This window comes from Melospiza georgiana, chromosome Z (assembly GCF_028018845.1).
Source record: "Melospiza georgiana isolate bMelGeo1 chromosome Z, bMelGeo1.pri, whole genome shotgun sequence".
Classification (NCBI taxonomy): Eukaryota; Metazoa; Chordata; class Aves; order Passeriformes; family Passerellidae; genus Melospiza; species Melospiza georgiana.
The window spans coordinates 69,066,112-69,085,827 of NC_080465.1; the positions used below are offsets into that span (position 1 = coordinate 69,066,112).

Below are 19,716 nucleotides of genomic sequence, written 5' to 3' on the forward strand. Positions count from 1 at the left end.
TTCTTTTCCTATATGCACTTCATGTATTTTATTGATTCACTTTTCATCTTAATACAAAATGGGCAAACTTCTAGAAATCCAAACATATCTGAAGGTAAAAATGCATTCAGTGTCTAGCACTAATGTGTACTTTCCCTTTTCTGACTGCACTCATAACAACTATGTCAACTTCTACCACACCTTCTTCCTTCCTATCTAGGGCAGCATATTTTTATTGCATTTACCTTTGTTTTAATTTGTAAAGGACTGAATCCAGCTTTTGAAATAGGTGTATGGGATATATTATTTTCATGCACTCAGTAAAGATTCTTTTTTTTTTTCTTTCTATGGTTGCTGTTTGATAGGTGGAGTGTAGCCTGCAAGGCACATCTTTATAGGTAACATTTTGAGGGTAAACATAATCAAAGCTGAAAAGTTCAAAAAGCTCTTTGCTTAAAACAACATGATCAAGAAAGCAGCAAAAGGCAGCAAGGAAGAACTAATAACTTAAAATTGCCATAGAACTGTTACATTGAAAGAAGTATCCATAAACCAGAGGTTTTTGAAAGTTGTAATCTTGGATAGAGATGTCACATGAAAATCAAAGGGTAGGGAAAATAAGAGTGAGAACAGTGTTTCTGTGTGAAATGTGTGTTTCTTGGGACATTGACATGTAAGAGAAAAACAGGAAATATGAAATACGCTGAAGTGTTCAAGATGGGTTTTTGAAGGGACATGGAAACTGATGCACATGAAAGCAAGAGGGTTATTTTAGCTGGAAACCAAAATACAGAATGCATCCTCAAAGGAGATGGATGGCAGTGTATTTTCTTTCAAGAAATGTACATCTAAAAAAACCCTATATGAGTAATGGCAACAGGATTTTGTGCTGTTGCTCTGAAGATTAAATGCATGTGGGAGTTGAAGTAATTTTGTGTTACCAGGCAGGCAGAACCTCCTGGTGCATGACTTTTGAAAGGTGAAATTCCTGTTCTCATTGTGCTAGGGAAATATGACCTTGTTGTATGCTTAATAACAGATCCTCACAGCAATTTTGTTTTTGAACAAATTTGCTACATTTGAGGAGAAGAAAGAGTGACTTAAGAAGTGAAGAACAACTTGGCATGAGTGTGACAGGATAACCTTTGTGCGACTTTCTGCTTCATTTCTTCATAACTACAGTTTCATTTGATAGAAGATACCACGCAGTAGTAGATCAGGAAATCAAGTGTATCCACATGGAATCCTGCAGGATGATATGCAAAATCCTATTAAGGACAATATGGTTTCAGTAGCTGCTTCTGAGAATGTAGGAGCAAGGATTATGTATCTTAGTGAAATGAAGGAGAAATTTCTTTAACCATTACAAATCTGGCCCTCTCTTGCCATCCTTTCTTACACCAATGCACACAGTATTTCATTGTCTAATGCAGAATTTGTTTTTTCTATTTTGTAACTTCCAAGTTTTGTAATGATAAGAGCAGTGTTAACCACCTGAGTGATACACAGAGATTGCAAACTCTGGCTTGCAAGCTGTTCAGGAAGCTTCCTGTTGTTCTTGCACTAAAAGCACTGTACAGTTTTGTTTCATTTCTGCACTTTTGCCACACAGTGCCATAATTACACCAACCTGTTCAACTGAGTTCTCTGCTTATATAATTCAGAGACCAAAATAAATGTGAGGAGCTTCACACAGATGTTGACTGGTCTTTTACATTTGTTTACTACCTTTTACAATGAGATGTCAGGGTTAGATAGTTTTCATGTGAGAGGAATTATCCTGCTTTGAATTAATCTATACAGGAAATTCTGGCTTTTAATTTTTTTTTTTTTTTTTTTTTTTTTTTTGTAATCTCTTTTGCCCACAAGACTCCTCTTTCTTCTCTATTCTTAGCTCTTCTAGTTTCAAGCTGGAGGATTTTTTTCTTGTGGTGGGTTAGAAACACGGGTTGTTTCTAAGCAACGCACATTTTAGTCCCAGGGCTTTGGCACCAGAACATTTTGGAAGTTGCATCATGGTTAGATTTTTAAATTTTTTTTAATCGGTCAGAGTTGGAGAGTGGAGCAAGCTTTTATAATAAATCACATTCTTTTGTATCTAGAGAACATGGAATAAATTCAGAGAACCAGGTCAGAGAAGCTTGTTTCACTTCCTCTCATCCAGTTTCCAAAGTGCTTGAGTATGCACTGAAGTGGGCCACCTCCTAAAATAGTCCTAACCTTAAAATAGTGCTCATGATGCATGCAGTTGCGAAGGCACTGGGACTGCATGTCTGTCCATGCAGCCCTCAGAGTATTGTGGAGGGAGAGGAAGAGCTGGTGCTGGTCTTGCTCACTCAGCCCCTCTCCCTTCACCTGCAGCACTGCAGTCTGTGCTGGGGCTGGCAAGCATTTCCATGTTTATATTTAAAAAGAATAATAGTAAAGTTTTTTAATCTGGTCTTAGTTTACAGCTCTTCTTTAGGAAGGGTGTTTTCAATGGGATTCATATATTGTAAGCACATATGTGTTAATTACAAAGTGCTAATGATTGATAACTTAAAAGATTATTTTAATATTTTTCTGTATTTCTTATCCTGAAATGTCAAGCCATTGTGTGGATAATTAAGTCATATTGAATTGAGCCAACTCATGGCAGATGCATATTTTTTGTGAGGTAATTCTGCATTATGGCATCTTTTTTGTAGAGGGACTGGAAAGTCTGAATTCTCTGCTTGTATCATTCAGAGACCAATATAAATGTGGAGGAGCTTCACACACATGTACCAGTCTGCTGGCATCCTGCATAATGGACTGGAAAAGTGAAAGAAACATGTCTTTATAATATCATCTATGTTTATTTCCATATTTATATGTTTTCCTCGTATTTCCTTGAATTGAAGTAGCATTTTTTACAGAGAAACCTTGGTTGCAGGAACTCCTGAAAAATGTTTCTAATCCAGAAGTACACAGTATAGCATACAAACATAATGATATCAGAATTTTAGAAGCACTGGCACAAGAAAAATGTTATATAGCATCTCTGGCGTTCAGTTTCAGTTGACATAGACAAGAAGATCTTGTTTGTAGTGACAAAATCCTTTGTTGGAGTAGGCGATTATTTAGTAAGAGATTTAATTTTTACTATTATAAGAAAATTTAAATACAAAAATTCTCTTACCTCATATAGAAACTAGCATTATAAATATCAATATGCCTTTCTTCTTGGGCTGCTAAGCAATCACTTGTCTTTTTCACAGTGAGCAGGAGTGTAAACAAAAATATGTCTTTGTTCACACAAAGCCATGTCTGACTTTTTATTAATTTGGTAAGGCTTTTTGAAGGATCAGATATGTAAAACAACACCACTTGTCAGGCGGGTATTTTTTAGCTGCTAACATGTGAAATGAATTTAACTGGAACTCTTTGGATGTATTCTGTGCCTTGGAAGAGATGAGGTCTGAAAACTGAAATATTAAATTTTAATTGTAGCTTTGATGCTTTACCCTCTAAAGGCTGGAATTTGTTTCTTGTCTTCAATTCGTTATGTGTGGGGGAGATAACTCTGTCCTTTTTTGTTAAGTCATTACAGCTTTTCAAGTGTTTTTTTTACAATAAAACTGTTTTGTCTGTTTTTTTGCATTTTCTACACAGTGTTGACAATTTTGGACTTGGTCTTCTGCTTCAGACAAAGCAGATAAAACGCATGGTGTCATCGTATGTTGGAGAGAACGCTGAGTTTGAACGCCAATATTTATCTGGTGAGCTTGAAGTTGAGCTTACACCACAGGTAAGGGGTGTCTCTAAGAGTGTGGTTTCTTTTAATCTAAAATATTGAGTAGAATAATGCTTAAGTGCTCTTTAAAAATTCTTTTTCAATCGAAATGCTTTCCTTGTATGCAGAAGACACTTGCCATCTGTGGCGGGCTGACCCTGACTGGATTCCAGGTGCTCACCAAAGCCTCACTCTTAACTCCTCTCAGCTGGACAGAGAGGAGAAAATATAACAACAGACTCATCGGTTGAAATAAGAGAGAGATCACTCACCAGTTAGGATCGTGGGCACCATAGACTCATCTTTGGGAACTCAGCTTAATATCAGTCAAATCAGAGAGGGCTAAGAGAAGTAAAACCAAATCTTAACACCCCCTTCCCCTACATACACTTTACACCTACCTTCTTCCTGCTCCACTGTGGATTCCCTGTGGAGTCACAAGTCTTACCAACATACCTGCTCCAGCGTGAGCTCCTCTTTCCTAGGGGCCACAGGTCCTGCCAGGAGCCTGCTCCAGCATGGGCTTCCCAGGGGTCACAGCCTTTTTTCAGGCATTTACCTGAAATGGTGTGGGATCCTTCAGGAGCTGCAGGTGGATTTTGTCGCCCACCATGGGCTGCAGGGGCACAGCTGCCTCACTATGGTCTTGCCACAGGCTGCAGGGGAATCTCTTTTCTGTCACCTGGAGCAGCTCCTGACCCTCTTCCTTCACTCACCTTGATGCCTGCAGAATATGTTCCTCTCACATATTCACACTCCTCTGTGCTCTGGATGCACTTACATCAGTGCAAGAAGATCTCCTTCTTCAATATGCTGTCCCAGAGGCACTACCACTGCTGCTGAAGGGCTTAGTCTTGAAACCAGCTGACACTGCTTCTTGGACACTGGGAGAAACTTCTGGCATAGTCTCACAGAAACCACCCCTCTGGCTACCAAAACCTTGCAAAGCCAATACACCATCTTAGGGTCATGCATCTGTTAAGAGCTGACTGTGTGTTATTTGTGTGGATTCCTTTAATGGAATGAATTAATTATTATTAGATTATATTCATCTGAAGCTTTAAATATATATATATAAATATGTATAAATATATACACACACATATGGAGATGGTAGAAAAAGGCATAAACTATGCTCAGTACTCTGGCCCCGTATAAAGGAAGGAAGTTAAGAAGCTGCTCTGTTCCCATCTTGGTGGCGGGTTTTGGGGATGTTGCCTGTGCAATGCCTGCCATCTAGTGGGCAGGAATCAAATTCGGAGATTTCATTCATTGTGAGATAAAACCCTTTTTGGCTTGTTCATTAACTCTTAGTGAAATTATTCTTTGTGTACTGTTATAAGCAAATTTAAAACTTTACATTTTAGCACCGTATTTTTAATTATTTTAACACTGCCAAGCTACCCAAATAGCATGAATGCAATGAGATCCTAAAGTCATTGATGTCAGTTCTATTGAGATCAACTTCTGTGAAGTTGGTGTTCTAACTTCAAAGACTACAGCATGTTACTGTGTGGCATTTTCAGAGGTGACACATAAAATTTGGGCTTTAAACATCTGTTTATATAAATGTATGAGGAAAACAACTGTGTTAAATTTTCATTAAGATTGGTATCTTGAGCTCCCTCTCTTGTGAATCACAGAATGGGTCAGGTTGGAAGGACCCACAGCAGATCATCTGGTCCAACCTCCTTGCCCAAGTAGGGTCATCTCAGAGCACGTGGCACAAGATTGTGTTCAGATGGTGCTGCTTGAATATCTCCAGTGAAGGAGACTACATGACCTCTCTGGGCAACCTGTTCCAGTGTGTGGCCAATGTCACAGTAAAGAATTTCTTCCTCATGTTTAGATGGAACTTCCCATGCATGTTCTTTTGTCCTTTGTCTCTTATCCTGTTGCTCAGGACCCCTGAACAGAGCCTGGTCCCTCCTCCCTTCTTCAGATACTTACAGGCATTGATAAGGTCCCTTCTCAGTCACCTCTGCCCAAGGCTGAGCAGACCCAACTCCCTCAGCCTTTTCTCATAAGAGAGATGCTCCATTCCCTTAAGCATCTTTGTTACTCTTCACTCCAGGATCATCTCCAGGAGTTCATTTCTCTCTTGTCCTGAGGAGCCCAGAACTGGACACAGCAGTCCAGACACGGCCTCACCAGGGCTCAGTAGAGGGGCAGAGTGAGCTCCCACAATGAAGCTCCCATCTCCTGTTGAAGATGCTTTTCCTGATGCACCTCAGTACACCACTGGCCTTGGCCCCAAGGACACACTGCTGGCTCATGGACACCAGGACTCCCAGGTCCTTCTTCTCTGAGATGCTTCCCAGCAGGCCAGCCCCTGGGATCATTCCCCCTCAGGTGCAGGACCCTGGATTTTCCTGTACTGAATTTCAGATCGTTTTTCTCTGCCCATCTCTCCAGCCTGCCAAGGTCCCTCTGAAGGGCTGCAGAGCTCTCCGGGGTATTGGCCACCCCTCCCAGCTTTGTGTCATCAGCAAACGTGCTGAGGAGGCATCTGCCCTTCCTCCAAGCCATTGATGAAATGTTAAACGATACTGGGCCCTGTATTGACCCCTGGGGGCACCACCAGTAACAGGCCTCCAACTATATCCTGTGCCACTGATTAATGTTCTGGGATTGCCATTCAGCCAGTTCTCAATTCACCTCACTGCCCTCTCATCTAGTCCACTCTACCTGAGCTTGCCTATGAGGATGTTGTGAGAGAATGTTTCTTAGAATTACAGACATGAGTGGAACAGTTCCTTTTATATCCAGTCAGCAGACCTGAAAACAGACACTTGTCATGTCTGATGTTTCAAACGTCACAAATCTCACAAGGCATTTTTTCCTTCCTATTTAATGTTCAGCACTTTTACCTAGGTGACCATGAACTCCTTAGACATGCAGCTGGCTCTGTGGCTACAGATAAGTTATGTAGATCCAGCATGGAATTAATGGGTCTACAGTATATAAGGGGAAACAGTAAGCAGAATTAATTGCTTGCTAGGAGATGTGGGGATTTGAAATATTTGTGTCAATTGTGTCAAGAAAAATAGTCTTTCTTAAAATAGTATGGTATAGTCTTAGGCAAAATGGGAGATTTTTGTATTATTCTTGCACAGTAAGGAAGACATCATGGTGAGATCATGAAATGATAAGGCTTCTTAGAACACAGGACTCTATCATTGCATGGTTTGCATATGCCTCTTGCCACCATTTTGAAAGCTAACCAGAGGCCACTGTGCTTCTTGCAGGATTACTGGGGAAAATAAAATCTACTTATTTCTATTTATTTACTATTATTTATTAACAGCCTGTAGAGGCTGTTAAACTGGGTAATTGATCATGATGTTTTTGTCTTGCTTTGAATCCAAGAGAATACAAAAAAAAAATCTGGGAAGTGACATTAATGAACTGCAAATACACATCTTTGGCCATAAGTTCATAATTAAGGCAAATGAGGAGTTTTTGCTGTTAGCATTCTGTACTATAGCTGGACATAGAGAAGAGTGCAGGCAGGGTGGTTAAAGAGAGTATAAAAACTGCTCTGTTAGCTTTTTGGTATTCTTGGCACGGGCAACCCAAATTACTGGACTCCCTCTTTCTTTCTCAATCTGCCATGTTTGGCTGTTTTGACTAGGAGCGGGCTCTGACGTTTTTCTTAGAATGTTGAAAAATGTACATCTGTTAGAGAAGAAAAACCTTCTAGGATATGTAGCTGGGTGAGAAAGAGAAAAATAACTCTGTACTATTCTCAAGAATAATTGGTCTGGAAACAAATAATAACTGGTTGGTAAACAAAGTGAAGGAGAGGAGACATAGCCAAGTGCTGGGCCCTGGCATTTGGGAGGTGGTTTTATGACAGTGTCATCTTGAGCAGTTCATGACTGTGTGTCAAGCATTTCTTTCCATATCCAGTACTAGTCCCACATGGGAAAGCTAAAATGTGAGGAAGAAATAGATGATCACACCTGTCTACTGTGTGCAGAAGGAATGAACAGGATATAAAATAAAGTTAATGCAAGCCATTCATCAAAGTTTGATTTGTTGTTCCCAAATGATGATTTCTTAAATGTGTTTTCCCATAGGGTACACTTGCTGAACGTATTAGAGCAGGAGGAGCAGGAATCCCAGCATTTTACACCAGTACTGGTTATGGGACGCTGGTGCAGGAAGGGGGTGCACCCATCAAGTACAACACAGATGGCACCATTGCCATTGCCAGCCAGCCAAGAGAGGTAAGGGGTCTGATCACCATTAGGAAGCCTTCACCATTGAAAAAATAATTTCTAACATATTTACAAGATAAACAGGTGTTTAAGAAGGAGTTAAGTTTAACTTTACTGTATTCATTTAACTGCATGTCTGTGGTACCAGAGACATCAGCTTTGCTTCCATTGCTTACTGCTGTCCTCTGTGATGTGTTAAAGAAGTTTTTACAGTTCTAGAGGGATTTAGCATCAAGACCTGGTCCAAGTGGAAGTCTGCCTTGCTGAGTTACTCTTCATGTGACTGTTCTTTGACCAGGTTTGCTGTGTATTCAAAGTAAGTTCAAAGTAAAACCTGTTCATGGGGCAGGTGCTCCTTAAATACTGCACTATGCAGTAAGCAGCCCTGCAACTGCACATGGAGCTTCAGCCTTAGAAGAAATGGGGCATTCTCATGTTAAATGGCAAGAGCTCAGTTGACACAAATTTCAGGAAATTCATTTCCCAACATTTGAAATTCAATTTAGTCTCAGTTTTTAAAATTGCAAAGAAGTAAAAAGGCTGTGGCTTTCAAGGTAGAAGCAAGGGTTTCATTTGAAGTTGGATGTAGAATTTGGAGAAGGGATGTCTCAGTGCTATAATGTTTCTTGAAGAAATGGGTGGGGCTAATATTGTGTGTTCCAATTAGGCTGCATACAACATTAAATTTCACCTCGAGAGTTTTTCTGGGGTAAAGGTAATTCCACTCTAACCTGTGGCTTTCATGTATTTTATACATGACTATTTGCAGTATCTATACGTTGTCTTAATATTTTATATTCCCTTAACTTTTTTACTGCATACATCATTATGATGTTTCACCACTTGAAAGAATGTTTTGTTCAATAAACAGCTTATAATTTTAATAAAATTTTCTTATTTTGTTTTGCTTTTGACATTTGTGGGAAAATCTCCCTTACTCAGTCTAATAATGATGGAGTGCTAAAAACATGACTAGTGTGATTTGTTGATTCCATTCTCCACATCCATTTTGCACAGAAGTATCATTTTATAAAGGCTCAGCTTGCCTTTTATGGTATTGGCAAACTGACATCTGATACACTTTCCTCATACTTCCCCTTTCAGCAACTTTAAAAAGCTCTCAAGTAATATTTGTGTATATTCTTTTCTTACCTTCTACATTGTTAAGAGAGGTGGTTGTTCACCTCTCTATAAAGGACTGAAAGACTAGCTCTGTCCCTCTTCCATATTTTGGCTTCAGGCATAGTGTCATTCGTTCCAAATATTGATCATTAATACAGGGAAAACCAAATGAAACTCAGCCTGTTAAATGACATGATTTGAGAGGTCTTTCTTGAATTGACTTAATTTTGGATTTGGTGGTGGGCAGTGCTTTTGGTCTTTTTCAGTAATTCTGCTTTAGCATTTCAGTTTTTGATTAGCTGGTAGATGTGCAGGACAAAGCATGTCTAATTCCAGTAGATGGAGCAGGAGGAATATGGATTCTCATGATGTTTCCCTAGAGACACTATGATAAAACTGGGGTTTATACCTGTGATAAAATTGGGGTTTCCATGCCTCTCTGTTATCATACAGCTTTTCAGTAAAAACTGTACAGAGTACAAAAAGAAGCTGAAATATAATAGTCTGCAAAATTAACCCCTAAAATAAGTATTACATGTGGTATCTGTTGGAAGAAACCTACATCTCAATTTTGGACTTTTCTTTATAGGTGAGGGAGTTTGATGGCCGTCACTTTATTCTAGAGAAATCTATTACAGGAGATTTTGCTCTTGTGAAGGCATGGAAGGCTGATCGTGCAGGAAACATAATTTTCAGGTATGACTTGTTTACTGGTGGGAAAAGATTATTTTACAGTTTAGGTAATGAATGAGAAGGAGAATCCTGTCTCCTGTGTTATGGGAAAATAATGTTTTACTGATTTCATATTCTTTCATATTGTCTTTCCCTACTGTCAAATTACACTGCTATAAAACAGCAAAATGTAATTGCTTTTTCTAATGACTTTTGAGAATTCAAACATAGCTGTGAAGTAAAGCATTCATAGTTAAAAATGAGGCACAGCAGACCAAAGTCATTATGATGATTGTTTGATTGTTGAGAAACTTAGTGACATTCTCTTTCTTTCAATATTCATGCTAGTTTGGGTCCTTTTTCTTGAGCAATTAAAGGCTTACCCAAGAAGTACAGGTTCATGCACAACAGAAGAGAAGGAAACTGAGTCAATTTACTGGCCAGTCAGTGATGGGAAACCTGATTCTGTCTAAAGAAAGCTGTGTTTAAAGTTTATTTCATCATCACCAGTGGTGTAGGGAAAGGCATCATATAAATTTAAACATCTTTGCAATGAACAGTTTGATGTTGCACTACTGGGAAAATCTTTTATATGCGTTGCTCTGTTTGTGTTGTGGTTTGGCCTGGACTGAAGCAGGGGAGAGGTTTGCTTATGTTTAATGCCTGGTTTTTATTTGTTTGTCTTATGGCTATCAGATGAAAAGGTGAGTGTTGTAGTTACCGTGTGCAGATTATTACAAGCACATGCTGATTGAGAGTCTGTATGGAACAAACAAGGAGTTGGAAAAACAACTGAAAAATATGTGAACAAAATAACACCCATAAAGTAATGCTTTTCTTTATGTGTATATCTATACATATATATTTATATAGCCACATAATTAATACTAAATTAAAATACTTGAAAACTTATAATTAAGTTTTTATTTTGCCCAACACTTGGCATCTTGACTTGCCCATTGGCAAGATAATACGGTTTCTGATTGAAAGCTGAACTTTCTTGTATGTGTACAGATGAATTTGATGGCTGCTAAACTGCTCTCTGTAGGGCCTGGTACATTGTATACAGGAAACTCTCTCCCCCCTTGGCCTTGTCTTTGATCATGAGCCACTACTCTGTGTGCTTTTATCCTCTATCTTTCTACTGGTGCATACTGATGCATAGTAGATACCTCTCAAAAGTTCTTTCATTCTCCATGGAAAGACTGGTTGTGTTCTCCTTTCCCCCTCTTCTTTATGGTCTCTTGTTCTCTCTCTCTTTCCTTCTTGCTTTTCCTTTCAGAAGTCTTCGTTGTCTTTCACATTCACACAATACAGCTGATAACAGATACTACTTCCATCTGGAATGAAGACCTAAAAATCTTGACTCCTCCCTTCCACTGTAACAAACTGAAGATGGAAACTGATCATCATCTGGTGTCCTATTCCATACAGAATATTGTTAGCTCAAAGGAATGTGTTTATGATAAGCAGTGACCTATTCTGTTTCTGGATAAGACAAGATTATCTGATAACACAGAACAGAGAAACATAGGGTCATCTTATAACTTGCTGTTTGCTACCACTTTCACAGCAGTGTGGTACTTTCATAGTTGTTTCCTGTGACAGTGTGAAGCCAGTAGCATGGTGTGTCTGCCAAACTGTTAATCGCTGTCAAGCTAAGAGCTTTTATAAATTTAGAGGATGTAAGTGTAAGTGTACTTAAGGTACACTTACTTGGACCACAGACTGGCATTAATTTTTTTCCTATTCTCATACATTAAGCTATGCTGTTGTCCTGGAATTCAGAATGGCACCAACTTTTTAGAAAGCTGCTTTTAAAACTGTTTGGTTTTTTTCAAAGTTCTACTTCATGGGTTGTAGATCTTTTGTCCCATACAGCTTGTTGTGGTGGATTTCATTTCAGGCATCTTCATGCTGAGTGAACTATTCTGCACCACTGAACAATGGTTAGCTTTTGTCTAAGAAAGGTCTTAACCTCTCTTGAGGCTTTGCTCATTAGGGACAGCATCAGGGAGTACTTCTGTGGATAGTCAGAGAATCCCAGAATGGCCTGGTTTGGAAGGGATCTTAAATAGCATCCAGTTCCAGCCTCCAGCTGTGAGCAGGAAGACAGTTCACTGAGTTGGGTTGCTTAGAGGTCCATCCAGCCTGGCTTTGAACACTTCTAGGGATGGGGCATCCACAACTTCTCTGGGCAACCTCTTTCATTTTCTCACCACCCTCAGTAAAGAATTTCTCTCTCATATCAAAACTAAAGCTGCACTCTTTCACCTTGAAGCCATTTTCCCTGTTTTGTCACTACATGCCCTTGTGAAAAGTCCATCTATGTTGAATACTCCCTTCAGGTACTGAAAGGCTGTAATTTGGTCACCCTGAAGCCTTCTCTTTTCCAGGCTTAACAATTCAAATTCTCTCAGCCTTTCCTTGTGTGAGACCTATGGTCATCTTGGTGGCCTCTGGACTGGCTCCAGCCGGTCCCTGTCCCTCCTGTTCAGAGGCCCCCAGCTCTGGATGCAGGGCTCCAGGTGGGTCTCAGCAGAGCAGAGCAGAGGGGCAGAATCCCCTCCCTGCCCTGCTGCCCACGGGGCTCTGGGTGCAGGCCAGGACACGTTTGGCTCTCTGGGCTGGGAGTGCCATGGCTGGGCCATGTGCAGCCTCTCACCCACAGCACCCCCAAGCCCTTCTGGGCACGGCTGCTCTGGGGCTGCTCATGCCCAGCCTGGGCTGATAGTGAGGTTGTTCCTACCCAGGTGCAGCACTACCCAGCACCAGCACTTGGCCTTGTTAAACCTCATCAGATTCCCAAGGGCCACTTCTCCAGCTTGTCCAGGTGCCTCTAGATGGTATCTCATTCTTCAGAAGTGTCACCAGCACCACTCAGCTTGGTGTCTTCTGCTAATTTGCTGAGGATGCACTAGATTCCTTTGTCTGTGTCATTATTGAAGGTATCAAATAACACTGGTCCCAGTAGAAACCCCTGAGGGACACCACTTGTCACAGATGTCCACTGGGTCTCTGAGCCATTGATCATTAACCTCTGGGTGTGACTGTTAAACCCATTCCTCATCTACCAAACAGTCTGTGCAGTCGAATCCATCTTTCTCCAGATTAGGTACAATGATGATGTGGGGCTCTAAAGCCATGTCAAAGGCTTTACAGAAGTGTAGATAAATTACATCTATAACCACTTCCCATTCACTGATGTAGTCACTCCATCATACAGGACCACTATATTGGTTAGGCAGGACTTGGCTAACAGAAGTGAAGTTTTGCTGGCTCTCCTAAATCATCTCCCTGTCCTCCCTGCTACTTAGCACCCCTTCTAGGAGTATCCACCATGATCTTCCCGGGCACAGAGGTGAGGCTGAAAGGTCAGTAGTTCCTGGGGTCCTCCTTTATATAATTTTTAAAGATGGGAATCATCTTTCCCTCTTTCCAGTCACCTGGTACTTCACCTAACTGCCATGACTTTTCAAATATCATGGAGAGTGATTTGTCTGTCTCCTTTGGCTCCCCTCCCTTTTCACCTGGTCCCATTCTGCTAGTTGTTCTGGCCCCATGTACCTCGGCTTTACAAGCTAATATGTGGCTTATTGGTGATGAAAATAGACTATTGACAAAGAAGTGGAAATGTTGAAGGGATGACCTGAGTCAGAGCCTCTTCTGTGAGAGTCATGTCAGGTCATCTCTTCATGCTTCAACTGGTTCTGCAATACCTAAATTCAGCTCATACCTGAGGTGTCTCTGCATCTTCATATCGCTGGGTATGTAGTGGATGTAGTTGGTTTAGTCTGCTATGAGCTAGTTTGCTATCTTTTGCCTCTGGGAGAAAAGATGTCATGCTTTTGGGTGAGCTTAGAAATCCAGTGGAACAATGGAACTTTGTAGACGTTGCTGAATCTAGATGTCCAGAAATTTTTCTTAAAATAAAAATGCAAATTTGTCTAGCTAGTTTTTGAATTTCCTACTGCTAACTCGTTAACATTATTCTGTGTTGGAAAATAAGTGTAGTGTAGTGTAGTGCTTCTGTTTTGTTTTTTTTTTTCTTCTGGATGCTGTGCTCTTTATATAAGAGCCTTTGATCCCATAAAACTTCTGGATGGTGTGTTCTTTAGAAATAAAGCCCTTGATCCTGTAAAAGATTGCTGCTTCTGAAACAACTTTACCTAACTCAAGAACAGTTTAAATGGCAGAAGCTTTTATAAATTACATCAGATTAGAGACCATTAGCTCTTCTTAATGTCAAATTAACATTATGAAATGTTTTCTTGTAGTTTTCTCCCTATGTAAAAATAATTTTATATCAGTTTCTTTTACTGGCAAGAGTAGCCCCTACAATCTAGAGAAAGTCTTTGGCTCAGAAAAGTAGTTACCTGGGATGAAATACTGAATTGTTTTGTCATCTTCCTTTCCCCCATCTGTATCCATTTCTTAGCTATTTTAATTCAGGTTTTCTATCTCTGTTTTTCTTCTCATTTGCTACTCTGCCTAGTTTAGGGGAGTTTTTCCTGAATCACTACTAACTAGTACTGTTTTCGTCTCTCAGAGGAGAGTATAAATTCACATTGTGGGATTTTTTCCTTTTGTTTCTTATTGTTACATACTTCTTTTGGGTGTGTATAGCCACCAAAAAGACCCATAGGCAGAAGATATTCATAGAATCACAGAATCTTGAGTTGGAAGGGACTCACAAGGATCATCAAAGTCCAGCCCCTGGCCCTCCACAGCACCATCCCCAGGAGTCACATCCTGTGCCTGGGAGTGGTGTCCAAACGCTTCTTGAGCTCTGTCAGGCTGGTGCTGTGACCACTGCTCTCTGGGCGAAAAACTTTTTTCAGATGTCCAATTTAAACCTTCCCTAACTCAGCTTCAGGCCATTCCCTCAGCCCTGTCACTGTCACCACAGAGCAGAGATCAGTGCCGGCCCCTCCTTGTCCCCTAACAAGGAAGACGTGGCTGCAGTGAGGTGCCCCCTCAGTCCCCCCCAGGCTGAACAGACCAGGCCCTTCATCATCCTTGTGACCCCTCTTTGCACAGTCTCTAATAGTTTAGTATCTTTTTTACTGCGGCACCCAAAACTGCCCCCATCACTCAGGCTGAGGCTGCCGCAGCGCAGAGCGGGCCAATCCCCTCCCTTGCCCAGCTGGCGATGCTGTGCCTGATGCCCCCAGGACAGGGTTGACCCTTTGTTAGAGGCTTCACAGCTGCTATATATTGCCAATAAAACGGGGTTTGCCCAAGATAGGTGTCTTCGGGTATAGCTGTGATGGTGTCGGTATGTGCGCTGGGATGCCGGCGGTGCCGGGCCTTGGCCGCGTCTCTCGGCGCTGCCCCCGAGCCAGGCGGTGGCAGCAGCGCCCTGAGGCTCGGAGCGGCTGCGGCGCTGGGCACGGCGCTGGCCCCGGGGGAGGCAGGGGGAGAGCCCCTGCAGGCTGGACTCCTTCGTCTTAAGGGCTTTTACCCAGCTTAAATGATTCTGTGAGTCTGTGAAACAGGAATGGTCAGGGGGAAAAAAATGTTTCTGTGGAAAAACGATGTGGGGAAAGGAGGTTTTGTCTTGTTTTGAAACCTGGTTTCATGGATTTTGAGGAAAAATTTTCAGAAATTCTGCTTTTTAACAGAGAAAAATGCTGTGAAGCTATCAGTGGAACACCATTAAAGCCTTTATAGTATTTCTTAATTATTAAATGTGCCACGCTGCTTTGTTTGTTTTCTGAAAACACATGGCGTGGCTGACACAGATCACTTGTTTCCCTTGTACTCCTAGGATCTTGGTACAGTTGCACAGGTATACATGTTAAGTATTGCTTTTATTCTCTAGAGGTTCTTTTTCCTTTATACAGAAATGCTCTGTGGGAGTACTTAGGGTGAATGCCAGAGTCTTAGAGTGAGTGCCAAAACTGACAGAGATTTGGGTTTTTTTATCTTGTTGGGTTTTTTGGTGTTTTTCTTTGTTTGATTGGGGGTTTTTTTGTGGGTTTTGGGTGGTTTTTTTGTTTGTTTGTTGGTTTTTAATTAAGAAAATTGGATTACATTTACTACTGGGTAAAGTGCTATCTGAAATCCTAGTCTGAGTTAGGAAAGCTTGCTTGAGAGATCGTTAGGCCTGGTACTGGTCCCCTGTGGAGATTAATTTCATTCCTTGTGCAGTGAAAAAATGGCATTGTACAAAGTCCAGCTTGCTGCTGCTTTTGGATCCAATAAATAAAGATATCAGTTGACATACCCAATGTCAATTAAACAGTGTGCTGATTAAAAGTCAAAAGAGCTGTAATAAATACTTCCTAATGTAGAAAGATATGATTCCATTTCAGATGCATCTTACAAAATTCCTCAATACTTTTTTCTCCCTTATACTTTTTTTTATTAGTTTTTCATCTATTTGGCAAAAAGCTTTGTGATGCTTGAAATACAGACATTCCTCTAGTAGCTTATCTCTGAAAAGTCTTTCATTGTGCTATTATGGCCTTAAATATTTATTAATTTTCTTTTTTTGTTTTGTTTTGTTTTTCAGGAAAACTGCAAGAAACTTCAACCAACCTATGTGCAAAGCTGCAAAAACCACTGTAGTGGAGGTAGGGAATTGAAACATAGTAAGCCCTGTACTGGTATGGTCAATATACCCCTTTACCTTATATGGTATTCTGGAGACAGGCTGGGGGATTTCAAATCAGGGTCATTGGTCTAACCTCTCTCCTTGGATTCCCTTCTCCTGACACTGTGCTCTGCTTTGGTGAGTAATTCTTTGTTGCTGTACAACTGATGCTGAGCAGGACTTTGTGTTTGCTGTGATCAGCCTTTGAAAGGGAAACAAAGGAGAGCCTTCAAATTTGTTAAATAAAGTAATTCATGGATGAAAGAGGAAAAGAGTAGGCTTAGGCTCTGTTTGAGAAGATTCATGTATGACTTTATGCAAAACTTCTTGAAAATAAAATCAAGTACATAACAACATAGATTAGGCAAACCACAGAGCTATCACAGTTGTGGTCTCTAAAATGTAATAAATTGCATAAATTTCAGTCCATAATGAGATACAGACATTTGGCTGTGTCTTGAGAATGAGGATGAACTAGCTGATCTAGAAGTTTCTTCCATTCTTTTTGCCCTTTTTCTTTGTCTGAAATGAGAATATTTAAAAACATGTAGCAGCCTATTCTGAAAAAATATTGGTGCCTGGAGAGTTGCTAAGGCATAGCAGTATGTAAAAGATAGACTGCTCGCTTAGCTTTTTCTTCACTCTCTGTTAAGTTTTTTTATATGCCTAATAAAAGCTAAATGCAGTTTGGCAGTAAGATCAAGGCAAACTCTTCTGGACTATTTCTAGAAAATGGTTTATGGAAGAGGCTGTTATTTCTTCAGGGTTTTTTGTTTGTTTTGTTTGGGAGTTGGCTGGGTTTTTGTCTGTTTGTTGTTTGTTTGTTTGTAAGATGTTATTTGGAAAATATATTTGTTATATAAGCATCTCTGGATAATACATTTGGGAACTTTAGTTATTTCTTTGTGCCTTACGGAACTATCACAAAAAATACCATGATATTTGCCACGACTTACAGTGCCAATACAGCAAAACATTCTCATATTTTGTTTTTAAGAAAGGTTTCAAGTATTTTTCTATCTAAAAATTAAATAAAGAATCTTTTCTTCTAGACACTTGTCCTTTATACCTTGCTCAGTCTGGCATTTAAAGAATTTAAGTAGATCGAAGCCTTCCACCTACATTCCATCTCTTTCTCTCTTTCTGCTCTTCTATCCATGTATGATAGGGTAGAATTTTCTTGTCAGTGAGCAGCTGATGTGACATCGTTCTTGCTGTAATTCCATTTATCAGTTGTTAGTAGATCTGCGGTGAACTGTGTCCACTGTGAGTCTTACTGCATTTTCAATACCATTTAAAAAACTGTCAATCTTTTTGCAAGATGCATTATTAATATTACTTTGCAATTCTGCTTTTTATGGACAAATTAGATGAAGATACAAAACCACAGATTTAGGACAAATATTTTGAACCATCCTTGACTTAACTTCTAAATGTCACCCTTTCAAAGTGGAATTCAGAATGTTGTGTTTGGGTGTAAGAGTTAAAACCCAAGGAATGAAAAGGAAATATCTCTGGTGTCTAGTACATCCTCAGCATTGAGCAGTTTAAGTTGTCTTAGCTCATCAATAGGGAACTGAGGCAACTAAAAATTTTAGTTAAAGTTGGTCAAGGCTGAAGATTGAAATTCTCAAACTCATTTACAGGGAGAAGAAAAAGGTTTGTGTGGAGTAGTAATTCAGATACTGTCTTGGCAGGAGGGATTTCCAGATTCTGGTGCTTGTTCCCAGCTCTGTTTCTGTAACTGACTGAACATTTAACTGAATTTAAGCAGACAGTTCTAGTACCTAGGAGTAGAGACTTGAAGCCAACTCTGCTCCTTTTCATCAAAATAGCTGCAGGTCAGGCTTGTCTTCAAAGATAAAGTGATTAACTGGGGTTTTCAGGATTGTTTCCCACTTGCTGAGATTTACTTTAGTTTCTGATCGTTGATACAAATATGGAATGGCATTTGGCATAGTAAGATACTCATGAAATATAAACTGCTGGAAATCCAATCTCAGTGTATCTATGAACTTGTTGAAAACAGAAAGTTAACTGGAAATAACATTTGTTAACATGTCCTGCAAAGTTAACCTGGGGAGATGTGAAATCTGACATGCATACACAGTGAAGGACTTTTTTTTTCTTTACTTAATGCTGTTTTTCTCTAGTTTTAGTCTGTGTGGTGTTTTATATGCTCTTATCTGAAGTACAGACAGACACTTAATAATTGTAACAATTCAGAGGCAGACAAATTCTCTCGATGTGAAGGATAAAAGAAAAGGAGATAAGAAATAAAAACCCCCCACTTCTCCGACTCACAGACTGATAGCTATTGTTTGCTTAAAAATTCTCCTGTATTGTGAGAAGCAAGATTGGCTGCACATAATGGTGTCTGAAGAAGGAGGAAGTCAGACTGTTACCTGTTATATTTGGGACATGCAGTGAAGAATTACTGATTTTTAAAATGGCAGATTAAACTTTCAGCCTTGTTTATTTTGAATAGGGAAATGGTCAGAAGTAGCCAATCAGTACTCATTTTGGGATCAGAAGTACATTGATTGTAAGCTTCTAATTAAATGCAACAAGTGCTTACTGATCTGCACAAATTTTTTTAACTGTTGCATGCATCTCTTTTGTTTATCTAAGTGAGAGGGAGTAGAATCTGCTGTCAAGAAAATAAGGATGGGGTATATGAGGAACAGATAACTGTCTATAAAAATCTAACTGTGCCAAGTCCAGTGGAATTTCTACTTTAATTTGAAGGTGACCCATTATTAAAGGTCAAAAAAAAATTCCACTGTATTGCATGATTCCTGTTACTTGGAAGTTAACCTTTGCAGAGACAAATGCTAAATAATGTTGGTAGCATCAGTTATTTTGGCTTTATATATAAAAAGTGAAATGATACAGGGAGTTAATTGCTTCTCACTTCAGCTTGCAGAACTTGCAGAAGTTAAGCATGCAGCTAGACCTGTAGCTTTGTTTGAACCTGAGCTCTCACACACATGCTCAACCTGAGGCTTTCAGGTTGTTTTTTTCAGAGCTATAAACACTTTCCTGCTCCTGTAACAAAGATGGGAGGGTTGAGAAATTGGCCAATACAAAAGAAACTCAATGGTCAGAAGTTACATACAAGCCACCAGCCCTTGTAAAGACTGAAATGAAGAGCATGGCCTGTGAAAAAACTTGAGAGCTTGTGTGATATTTAAGATGTGGTAGCACTTCCAACCCTGTTGAATGAAGGTGAAACTGAATTGAGGAGGTGTCACTGCTGTCAGGACCCTCAACAGAGCCATAGAATTTTGTGATGGGAAATGAACTGTGAGGCAGCTTGGAGTTGCAGGAAGGCCTCTTGAATGTGTGCCTAGACTCCTAGGGTTAGG

At 40.0% G+C, this 19,716-nt stretch overlaps 1 protein-coding gene across 1 annotated transcript in view; it reads left to right on the top strand.

The window, feature by feature from the left end:
* Positions 1-19,716, top strand: part of OXCT1 (3-oxoacid CoA-transferase 1) — an 87,552-nt gene that overhangs the window by 15,127 nt on the left and 52,709 nt on the right. The window contains 4 exon segments of the mRNA XM_058044627.1: positions 3,613-3,748; positions 7,816-7,965; positions 9,668-9,774; positions 16,268-16,328. Of these exon segments, the coding sequence (XP_057900610.1) occupies positions 3,613-3,748; positions 7,816-7,965; positions 9,668-9,774; positions 16,268-16,328 (454 nt within the window).